Here is a 12,029-nt window from a genome sequence, read left to right on the forward strand (position 1 = left end):
AGACAGGGCTCCCTTGGAATCTGCAGTGGGATGGAGGTTGGTGTTCTTGTCACATTGGGTCAGATGAGCATGTGTCTCCCGGCAGGTCCCTACATAGATGGGATAGCTCCCAGACTGCAGCAGGAGGGGCTGGAGCTAAGACTGAGCCCCCTTGGACTCTACTGTAGGGACAGATTTAGGAAGCTTGTCTTGTTGGCTCACAGTGGCATGCATCTCCCAGCAGGTCTCAGCACAGATAGGATAGTTCCTCTACTGCACTGGGTGGGGCTGAGACTGGGTCTTCTCAGGGTATGTTGTGGGATAGAGGCTGGTGAGCCTGTCAGGGAGGATCAGAGTCCTGGGCCATGAGATTTGTGTGAATCTCCCCCTGGGTTCTTGTGTAAGCAACTATGAGCCAGGATCTCAGCTAGGGAGGCCTGGAGCGGTGCCACAGTTCAACGTCCAGATTCACTACTGAGATGAGTATCAGCAGGCTGATGAGCTTTTCTGCCAAGTCATTAGTATGCATGATTTCTCTGAACTCTTTGGCAGATGATTTTGGTTGCAGGCTCAAAGTCAAATGGGGCTATAGTCAAGCCCCTTGAGGGACAGGGGTACTTCTGGGCTTGAATGCAAAAGCAAGCTTAGCAGAGCAGATCAGCCACTTAGGTGTTAGTGTACCCTTTCTAAGTGACCCTCCTATGTCTTAGGGTTTCACAGTTATAGATGGATGGATAATTCTTTTTATTGGGGGCATATATGAGCAGGTTACCTTCTGTTTCACCAAGACGTCACTCTGTGAACTATATACTTAAGAGAAATTGCTACACTGAATATGTTGAGCATCCTTTTTTTTATGGATTAAGTCATTATCGTGAACATTAAAAATAGTAATGTTACTTTGGGAGGCCAAGGCGGGCGGATCATGAGGTCAGGAGATCGAGACCGTCCTGGCTAATATGGTGAAACCCTGTCTCTACTAAAAGTATAAAAAATTAGCCGGGTGTGGTGGCGGGCAACTGTAGTCCCAGCTACTCGGGAGGCTGAGGCAGGAGAATGGCCTGAACCCGGGAGGCAGAGCTTACAGTGAGCCAAGATCACGCCGCTGCACTCCAGTCTGGGCGACAGTGCAAGACTCTGTCTCAAAAAAAAATTGGTAGTGTTAAGTCAAATTTGAATTATTCTGTACCCCACTCTCTCTCATCTTCACGTTTTGCTATCCACAATAAATTAATTTAAATTTTTGATTGTTTTTGTGGCTATCTTCTCATTTCCATTGTACTCATTTGTCTTAAACTTGTTCCTCATTATTTTTCCCCTTTACTATTCTAAACATTTTATAACTGGTCTCTCAACTTCTGGACTCTTAATGTTCCTCCTAACCATCTTTTATACTGTGGCCAGAATCATCTTTCATTAATATCCCTGTTATCACTTAACTTTCATAAAACCCTTCCTATGGCTTACAGGATAAAATCTGAACCCCTGCCTCCCACTTTAAGTAGCTTTATTGATTGCCACAATCTCCCTGCACCCTATGCTTCATGTGTAGTAAATTCTTATATCAGTTCTGTTCAAGTGTATTTGTTGTATGTAATTTAAAAGTCAATGAACTGTGCATAAAGACCTTAAGAGCTCTTCTACAACAAAGTTCATGTAGTAACATGTATTTTGGCACATCAGAGATCTTTTTGATTTCTTCCTGGGTCTTGATGTATTTCATATTTTTGAGGGTGTGAATAAATCACCTGAGGACTCACCTGAAATGTTACTTTCAATTCCTTGACTCTAAGGAGTTTCTTCTGTATGTTTTGATGGTACCTGTGCATTGCTCTATCATAGTACTTGTCATACTGTCTGCTAATTTTCCTTGTAATATCGTGTTTTATATGAAGCCAAATACTGCCCATACCAGTTTGGGATTAGTTAACATTCTGCTAGGGTTTGCCTACGTGTTTCAGTCAGTCAGATTTTTAAAAATTAATATAAATTGTTTAGGAAATACTTAAGTCAGTATCTGGTTATATCCTAGGAATTGGCTGGACCCGTGAACTGCATGGAATAGAATATGAATCTTGTTCAAAGTAAGGGTGTGTGTATATGTGTGTGTGCATGCATGCCCGTGCACACACAGTGAGAGGGAGAGAGACACACACACGTCTGTTGTTCTTTGGGATGTATGAGGAACTGTGTCAGAATAGCCAGATGCTGGGAGAAACATCCCCACAGCTGAGGTCATCTATCATTATGGGACAATTTAATTCATAACTTCTTGGGGTGACAGTGTATCCTAAGAAAGTAGTTTTGTATGTGGTAAAAAAAAAAAAAAAAGTCTACTGTGTTTCTTACAGTATTTGACATTCTGGGTATTTGAGAAATAAGAAAAATATTAAAGTTCAGAAATATTAATGTCAAAAAATGCACATCTCCAGATCTGATAAGTAGACTTGCTTAGAACTAGCCAGTGGTTAGGCCTGGGAATATGTGGATGTTACCTATTTGTTTGTCTTCCAAATGGCTGTTCCATCTTCTGTGCCTAGCACCACATCTGATATAGTGTAAAAATGTGGATAGATTTATAGACAGATGATGAATAAGTTGTTAAAATATTATGATTAGTCACAGCCTTTCCTTTGTATTGATGTGTGGTTTTTGAAACATAGAATGGCTTTCATTTTTAAGGCATAAATAACACACAGAGAATATAAGCATACTAAAGAGATTAATAAGCAGATTTTGTTTCTTTTCTCTTTTGTGTATATTTTTTCTACTTCATTGGAAGAAATATACATGATTGCATTTATAAAGACACTGAACAGTTGTTTTCTTTTCATGCAGGGACCTGAATTAATGAATAAATATGTTGGTGAATCTGAAAGAGCAGTTAGAGAGGTAAGAAATTGTGCCTTTAGTGGCACTCAGCACAGGAGAATCACACTTCTGTCCTGTGCAGTTTCCCTTTTGTTTTAGGTAACAGACTTTGGCATTTCCAAAGCCAGATCTTAGTGGTATCTTTTTTTCTTCAGGTGAATATTATTTGATGATTTAAAAGTGCAGTTTTGATCATCTGCAATACTTCAGTTTTGTTTTTAAACATCGTATTACCAGCCCTTATTTTTACCAAATAAAGATTTTTTTAAACTATCATTTTTTTCTGATAATAAGAGCCAGCATTTCTGTTAAAATAGTTAATGCTGTTACTAATAGTTAATAATACCTATCATTTATTGAGCTCTTACTGTTTCAGGCATTGTGCCAAATGCTTTGTGTTCTTTTTTAAATTCAATTATTAAAATAACTTTCTGAGGTAGGTGTTTGTTATCATCTCCATTTTATAGATGTAGAAATCGAGGCTTACAGAAGTGAAGCTAACTGCTGAAAGTCACATAGTTACTAGTAGTGGAGCTGGGATTTTAACTGAAATTTTCTGATTGCTTAGCTGAATTGCTTCCTTCACATCTATATGAATATGTATTGGTAGTCTTGTCTCTTTAAGCACTATTGAAGGGGATACTTTTACATCCATTATAAAGTTCTGAGCATCTATTATAAGGTCTATACAAAGTGACTAGGCTTGTTGACTGGTACCTAATAAATATGGTTCTAAATATAGTTTTAAAACACAAACCAACTACAGAATTTTCTAGTGTTTGCTTATCTTTAGTTAATGTGGCACTCTTTCCCCTAGACCTTCCGAAAAGCAAGAGCAGTGGCGCCTTCCATTATTTTCTTTGATGAATTGGATGCCTTAGCAGTTGAAAGGGGCAGGTAAGTATTTAATAGCACTGCTGTTATATAATAATATGATATTACATAATAATAGCAATTATGGTATAAATAACATTTTGTATACAACTTTTATCTATTAATACATTTGGCCTAAAACAGTTTTCAGTTTATGTAATTTTTTCCTCTTATACCCATTAAATTATTTCATGTAATCACTGTATAATACTTTTATCCATATTGGATAAAAGCCACTGATACCTGTTTGGGCATTTGAGTTAATTTTTATAGTTTATATCAACAGATTCTTCTGAGTATTGTCTATCAAAATTAGGGTTATTGTAAACATACAATTAAAACTGTAAATAAAACTGGATTAATCATAATTCTTGTAGTAGAACAGAATTATAATAAAATATGTTATACAGATTTTAAAATTCTCTGGAATAAATGTTTCCTAAAATAAAATTAAATAGAATATAAATTAGTATTAATAGTTTTGCTCCAGAATCTCAGGCAGTAAAGAGGATTATCTATGATGTCATTTCAAACAAATATATATACACGCGTGCACACACACACATACATATATCAGAACTATTCATATGTTTTTTTCCTCTACAAATGTATAGTGGTCCTTTAATATGTACTAAAAGTGGTTCATATTGGGTAACATAAATTCATGTACTTCGTGCACAGTTTCTTGATGTGTATATTGATCATAAAATTTTTTGCTGATGGTAATTACAGTGAAGGGTGAAGACAACTTACAAGTGTCATTAGTGTGATATGAAACATTGCTGTTATCATCCTTCTTAGTTAGAGCTGCCTCATATGATGAGAGTATAAGTTGTCATTAGGAACCTATCATTAGGAGGTGGACTGCTATATTAGTCCATTTTCATGCTGCTGATAAAGACATACTCGAGACTGGGTAATTTATAAAGAAAAAGAGGTTTAATGGACTCACAGTTCCACGTGGCTAGGAGACCTCATAATCATGGTGGAAGACGAAAGACATCTCTTAGATGGTGACAGGCAAGAGAGAATGAGAGCCAAGTGAAAGGGGAAACCCCTTATAAAACCATCAGGTCAGGCTTCACGGTGGCTTACACCTGTAATCCCAGCACTTTGGGAGGCCGAGGTGGGTGAATCATTTTGAGGTCAGGAGTTTGAGACTAGCCTGGCCAATATGGTGAAACCCTATCTCTACTAAAAATACAGAAATTAGCCGGGCGTGGTGGTGGGTGCCTGTAATTCCAGCTACTTGGCAGGCTGAGGCAGGAGAATCACTTGAGCCCGGGAGGTGGAGGTTGCGATGAGCTGAGACTGCGCCACTGCACTCCAGCCTGGGCAACAAGAGCGAAACTCCATCTCAAAAAACAAAAGAAAACAAAAAATCAGATCTTGTGAAACTGATTCACTACCACGAAAACAGTATGGGGGAACCGCCCCCATGATTCAGTTATCGCCCACTGGGTCCCTCCCGCAACATGCGGGAATTATGGGAGCTACAATTCAAGATGAGATTTGGGTGGAGACACAGCCAAACCATATCATTCTGCCCCTGGACCCTCCAAATCTCATGTCTTCACATTTCAAAATCAATCATGCGTTCTCAACAGTCCCCCAAAGTCTTATTTTAGCATTAACTCAAAAGTCCACAGACCAAAGTCTCATCTGAGACAAGTCAAGTCCCTACCACCTATGAGCCTATAAAATCAAAAGCAAATTAGTTACTTCCTAGACATTACAGGGGTACAGGCATTGGATAAATACACCCATTCCAAGTGGGAGAAATTGGCCAAAACGAAGGGACTAAAGGCCCCATGCAAGTCCAAAATCCAGCAAGGCAGTCAAATCTTAATGCTTCAAAATGATCTCCTTTGATCCATGCCTCACATCCATGTCACACTGATGCAAGAGAGGGGTTCCCATGGTCTTGGGCAGTTCTGCCTCTGTGGCTTAGCAGGGTACAGCCTCCCTCCGGTTGCTTTCACGGGCTAGTGTTGAGTATCTGCAGAAACACAGTGCCACAGGCACGTGGTGCAAGCTGTCAGTGGACCTACCATTCTAGGGTGTGGAGGATGGTGACCCTCTTCTCATAGCTCCACTAGGTGGTGCCCCAGTGGGGACTCTGTGTGGGAGCTCAGACCGCACATTTCCCTTCTGCACTACCCTAGCAGAGGTTCTTATGAGGGCCCTGCCCGTGCAGCACACCTCTGCCTGAACATCCAGGCATTTCCAACGTCGTCTGAAATCTAGGCGGAGATTCCCAAACCTCAGTTCTTGACTTCGGCCCTCCCGCAGGCCCAACTCCACGTGGAAGCTGCCAAGGCTGGGGCTTGCACCCTCTGAAGCCACGGCCCGAGCTTTACCTTGGCCCCTTTTACACCTTGCGCAGCTGGGATGCAGGGGACCAAGTCCTGAGGCTGCACTCAGCAGCGGCAGGGGGACCCTGGACCTGGACCTGGACCAGGAAACCATTTTTCCCTCCTAGGTTTGCAGGCCTGTGACGGGAGGGGCTTCTGGGAAGGTCTCTGGCTTTCCCTGGATACATTTTCCCCATGTCTTGGCATTAGCATTTGGTTCCTTGTTACTTAGGCAAATGTCTGCAGCTGGCTTGAATTTTTCCCCAGAAAATGGGTTTTTCTTTTCTACTGTATCTTCAGGCTGCAAAATTCCAAACTTTTATGCTCTGTCACATGTCATTTCTCCCACCAGATAACCCCAAATCATCTCTCTTGTGTTCAAAGTTCCACAGATCTCCAGGGCAGGGACAAAATGCCGCCAGTCTCTTTGTATAGCAAGAGTAACCTTTACTCCAGTTTCCAACAGATTCCTCATTTTCATCTGAGACCACCTCAGCCTGGATTTTATTGTTCCATATTGCTGTCAGCATTTTGGTTAAAGCCATTTAACATGTCTCTAGGAAGTTCCAAATTTTCCCACATCTTCCTGTCTTCTGAGCCTTCCAAGTCTCTAGGGAGTTCCAAACTTTCCCACATTTTCCTGTTTTCTTATGAGCCCTCCAAACTGTACCAGCCTTCACCTGTTACTCAATTCTAAAGTTGCTTCCACATTTTTGGGTATCTTTACAGCAGCACCCCACTCTACTGTTAACAATTTACTAGATTAGTCCATTTTTATACTGCTATGAAGAAATACCCAAGACTGGATAATTTATAAAGAAAAAGAGGTTTAATGAACTCGTAGTTCCACATTGCTGGGGAGGCCTCACAATCATTGAGGAAGGTGAAGGAAGAACAAAGGCATGTCTTATGTGGTGGCAGGCAAGAGAGCTTGTGCAGGGCAACTCCCCTTTACAAAACCATTAGATCTTGTGAGGCTTATTCACTACCACAAGAACAGTGTGGGGGAAACCACCTGCATGATTCGATTACCCCACCTGGCCCTGCCCTTGACACATAAGGATTATTACAATTCAAGGTGAGATTTGGGTGGAGACACAGTCAAACCATACCAACTGCCCTGTGTTCCACCCCCCTCATGTTTGGTATTCCATAAATACTTACCAGTCTTTTTGCTTAATGAAGCGAAGCACTCAAGCCCTCTTATTACTTACGTTTTAAGATGGCACAGAGTGTTACAAAAACTCAAGTTTACCTAACTACAAGAGAAGAAAAGCCAGATAAATTTGCTGAAGTATTGTGACCTTCCGCATTTATGTGACATCAGAGACGTCTGGTTTTGGATCCCAAAAAGGAACAGGTGGGATACCCTGTTAAATATGAACCAGATGGGAGGTCGAATATGTAGCAAAGTTCTCATAAAATGCCACTGAAATAAAGTGATGTGAGAAACCAGACAAGGCACATTGTAAAAATACCTTGCTTTTATAGGAGTTTAGCTCAGTAGGAATTACCAGATACATTAGAGATACTAATGATTTGTAACTTCTGGATATCATTTCCTCTGGTAGTCTTCATCAGATTGAACTTTTCAGAGAACACATGTGTTTAATGTATACCTCCCTCTCTCAATGGCTCGTCATGTGTTATGTTACTTAATGATGGGGAGCAGTTTACATACTGAGAAATTCGGTTATTAGTTAATTTCATTGTTGTGCAAACATCATAGAGTATACTTACTTATAAACCTAGATGGTGTAGCCTTCTACACTGTATACCATATGGCCTATTGCTAGATAGTATAACAATCATCTGCAGTACTTTGATTTTGTTTTCAAACGTCTGATTACCAGCCTTTATTTTTATGAAATAAAGGTTTTTTTAAAACCATTATTATCAGAAAAAAATGATAATAATGGCCAGTATTTCTTTTAAAACAGTCAATGTTGTTAGTAGTAGTTAATCATACCTATCAATTATTGAGCTCTTACTATGTAAGATATATATATAGCAGTAAGCCATATGGTATAGCAATAGGCTATATTACCTATACCAGGTAGCCTGTTCCTAGGCTACTAACTTATACAGCATGTTATTGTACTGAATACCATTGTAGACAGTGGTAACAAAATGGTTAGATTATAAACATACAAAAGTTAGAGTAAAAATATAGTACTATGATCTTATGGTACCACCTTCACATATGTGATTGCCATTGACCCAAACTTCATTATGTGGCACATGACTGTAGAAATAAGTTCTATGCAATTTCTTTTCTACAGAAACATTTCTGGTCATAATTTATCAAGTTAGTTGACATTTCAGAAAGCAAAGATGAAGTTCCATTCGAGGAAATACAGTGCTGATGGGTCTCAGTTAAAGAGTTTTGGTTGTACTCTATTTGCACTGAATCTTATGTAGTTTGTTTTTTGTAACCATAAAACTCTCATAAAGTGACATTCTGTTTTCAGGTCTTCGTCTTTTTTTCCTAATTATATGATGGATCAGTATTGCCTATAAGTGATTGTTTTATCTAATTAGCTTGCTGTTACTCGAAATCTCAAACAAAGCTATTTTGTTCATTTTTTTGTTCTTTGGCTGTTTGAATTAAACACAATGGAAACTGAGAAACAACTACTGATAGATATACCAGAAGTATAAAATTCCCAAGATACTAAACCAGTTTTATGCACTGTTAAACTACTCATGGAATAGGAAAACAGAGAAAAATTTCATAAACTAGGAGGCATTTCTGTGTAATATTAGGCTGTAAACAGTCACTGATTTCATTTGTCCAAAGCTATCATTTGTTTTCTATGACATTCAGGTCGAATCATGTAACTAGTCCCAAAATGACAATGCATAAAGATGAATGTTTCTGGGCTGGGCACGGTGGCTCACGACTGTAATCCCGGCACTTTGGGAGGATGAGATGGGCGGATCACGAGGTCAGGAGATCCAGATCATCCTGGCTAACAGGGTGAAACCCCATCTCTACTAAAAAGACTAAAAACTAGCGGGACGTGGTGGCAGGTGCCTGGAGTCCCAGCGACTCCGGAGACTAAGGCAGGAGAATGGCATGAACTCAGGAGGCAGAGCTTGCAGTGAGCCAAGATTGTGCCGCTGCACTCCAGCCTGGGTGACAGAGCGAGACTCTGTCTCAAAAAAAAAAAAAAAAAAAAAAAAAAGAAAGAAAGAAAAAGGAGAAGAAGAAGAAGGTTTCTTTTTATCAAGAATTTAATTTCCAAATTCAGGATGTTTAACAATTGAGCAAAGAATTATGATGTTTGCTAGTCTTTACTGTCTTGCTCATGCTAAATCAAATCATTTTGACTATTTAAAATTACTCAAAAGATAAGACATGGTAAATTAGCCATGAAACAGAGGATTGCAGCCAGCTCATTGTAAGTAGAGCATATATATACTATTTGCTAATTAGCCATTGAAGTCTTTGTATTTCAAAAGAACGGTATATTTCATGTTTATGAAATTATCTAATTATAACCAATATTTTATCCTCTTCTTTGCCCGGTTTAATAGACTCTTTGGGACTTGAAGAATAAATAAGCCTGATATTTACTTCTCTTCTTCTGTATGTTCATTTAAATTACGGTACCTTTGAATAAGGATTTTTGTCATGTTTTATAAGTTAGAAGAAATGCTGTATGACTCTTTTTTCAAAGTGTTTTACTACATTTGGGAAAATTAAAAATGCTGTTAAAGGTAACATAGCTCTTTGGAAAATGGATAATATGATAGGGAGTGAGACATTGAGGGAGGAAGGGGAGTTGAATTTTACTGGGCTAATAATATTAGGTAACATTCCTTTAGTTCTTATTACCTACTAGAAAATACTTAAATTGCTTTACAGTGAAGAAAAACTCACAAAAAGGTCCCTGCATTAATGCAAAGTAGGATATTATACAATTGGCAGTTGACTCTAGTACTTTGTCTTACCTCCTGACTAGCTTACATTTTTACCTTTTTCAAGGTTATGATGTGAGGAGAACAAACTGGGCAGTAAATTATTAGTCAACCTTGCTTTGGCAGCAGTCCTGTCATCAACAGTGCAGCCATGTAGGGTCGGCCCAGTCTCCTCTGACTGAGGAAATGAGTACTGACTAACCTGTAGATTTCCTATAACAACTTCCGTTGTCCAGGACATTTCATAGGGTCCTGAGATCCTGAATCATACTCCTAAGCTGACAGTGATTGCTTGGTAGTGCCAAACTTCAAGCAGGACTAGAACAGATTTGGAACTAGGAACGCATTCCTGAAGCTTAGGGTCATTAGCTAGAGAGGCTCATCTTTTTTACTTAACTTCCAAGTAATGTGACTCCTTTTGTTTGGACCCCACTTAGTGTATTATGCCCTTTTGTTGTATTAACTCCTAATCGTTGTGTTTAGGTGCTATTCTCATCTTCCTTTTACAGGTGAGAAAACGGGACTATAGACACCTAAGTAACTACTCAAGGGCATGCATCACTAATAACAGAGCTGGGATTTGAATTTAGATATATTGACTATAGAGCAGATACCCTGAGCCACTTTTTTGTTCAACTACTGTACCACATAGCCCAGGATTCCAGGTCTAGGTAGTTAACTAACCTTTCAAGCTTGTTTATCTTGCATTTTCTCTGTGACTTACATTATAATGTTTATCTTGTATTTTCTCTGTGATTTACATTATAATGATTCTGTTCATCTAACTGAGCTGTTGTAAGTCTCCTTTGAAGCATTCATTCATTCAGTAAACATTTATTGAACATTCTCCAATAGGCTTTGTGTTGGGGATAAAACAGTGAACAGAACCTAGGGCAGGTTCCTTAACCTCTCTAAGCCTTAGGTTCTTCACCTGTAAAGTGGAGTTAATAATAGCAAATTCTAGGTTTTTGGAAGTAAATACATGTTATAGTGCTTAACATAATACCTGGCATTTAGTGACTACTAGAAAAGTTCAATGTTTCTTCTTACAGTGATTTTTGTAAGATATTCTTATAATGATTTCCATATAGGTTGAAATATAGTAATTGAGATTGAAATGAATCTACCTCGACAGAGTTTATATACTAGTGAAGGAAAACTGATTAAATAAAACATTTGGGAATTAGAAAAAATGTTCTACAGTTGACACACAGTATGGCATTTTGTCACTCTAAGATGCCATCAGTTATAAGATACGTCATTATTTTATGTAACTTACTGAAGAAATATGCTGAGAAAATGGTGCTGAGAAATCACCAACTGCAGGAGACATTCTGACTTCACAAATTTAAAATACGAAAAAAAATTATCCTAGATATAGGAGAAAATTTTGTTGTTTAGGAGATAGGGAAGATGATTTATTCTGTTTTGTAACACTAAAGCTTTATATAATGTTTTGGGATATTGTTTTATGACTAGAACATGAAAAGATGATTAAATATGTTTTAAAAAATGAAAAAGGTTAAGTGCTCAGTTAAAAGCTGGCTGGTATCTTCTGTGTGGCAGTAGAGAATCTATATTAATAACTACTTTCTCTTATAGCTGTTTCTGCACTTATAGTCCAGAATTGGTTTCCACTTGGAGAGGTTAGGGAAAAGAATTAAAAATTTCTGAGCCAGCTTTCATTGAAAATGAAGATCTCAGGCTTAGCGGCATTCTGAAAAGAGGTCTGAGTTTTAAAATAATAATCAGTAAATGGGGTACCCTCTTTTAAGCAGCAGCAGCATATCCAGATTTGAGGTAAATTCAATAACTTCATGATGCTATGCACTGTAAAGGAAATTTTTGTAGGCATCATTTCTCTAAATGACACTTTTCAAGAAGGGTTATAAATTTTTTAATGTGATTTTTATGGGTTTTTAAAATTTCATAAAATCATAAAACTTTATAAATGGAAAAGTTCTTAGAAATCATCTAGTACAACCTTTTATTTTTCAGAAGAAACAGATACTCCTAGAATTTAAGAGA

The 12,029-nt window shown here is 38.4% G+C and overlaps 1 protein-coding gene across 5 annotated transcripts in view; it reads left to right on the plus strand.

Moving 5' to 3' along the window:
- AFG2A (AFG2 AAA ATPase homolog A) overlaps positions 1-12,029 on the plus strand; it is a 368,649-nt gene that overhangs the window by 102,967 nt on the left and 253,653 nt on the right. For all 5 annotated transcript variants that reach the window (XM_073017613.1, XM_037991604.2, XM_073017614.1 and 2 more), the window contains exons 12-13: positions 2,818-2,871; positions 3,668-3,747. In XM_073017613.1, the coding sequence (XP_072873714.1) occupies positions 2,818-2,871; positions 3,668-3,747 (134 nt within the window). The remainder of the gene's footprint in view (positions 1-2,817; positions 2,872-3,667; positions 3,748-12,029) is intronic.

This window comes from Chlorocebus sabaeus, chromosome 7, assembly GCF_047675955.1.
Source record: "Chlorocebus sabaeus isolate Y175 chromosome 7, mChlSab1.0.hap1, whole genome shotgun sequence".
Classification (NCBI taxonomy): domain Eukaryota; kingdom Metazoa; phylum Chordata; class Mammalia; order Primates; family Cercopithecidae; genus Chlorocebus; species Chlorocebus sabaeus.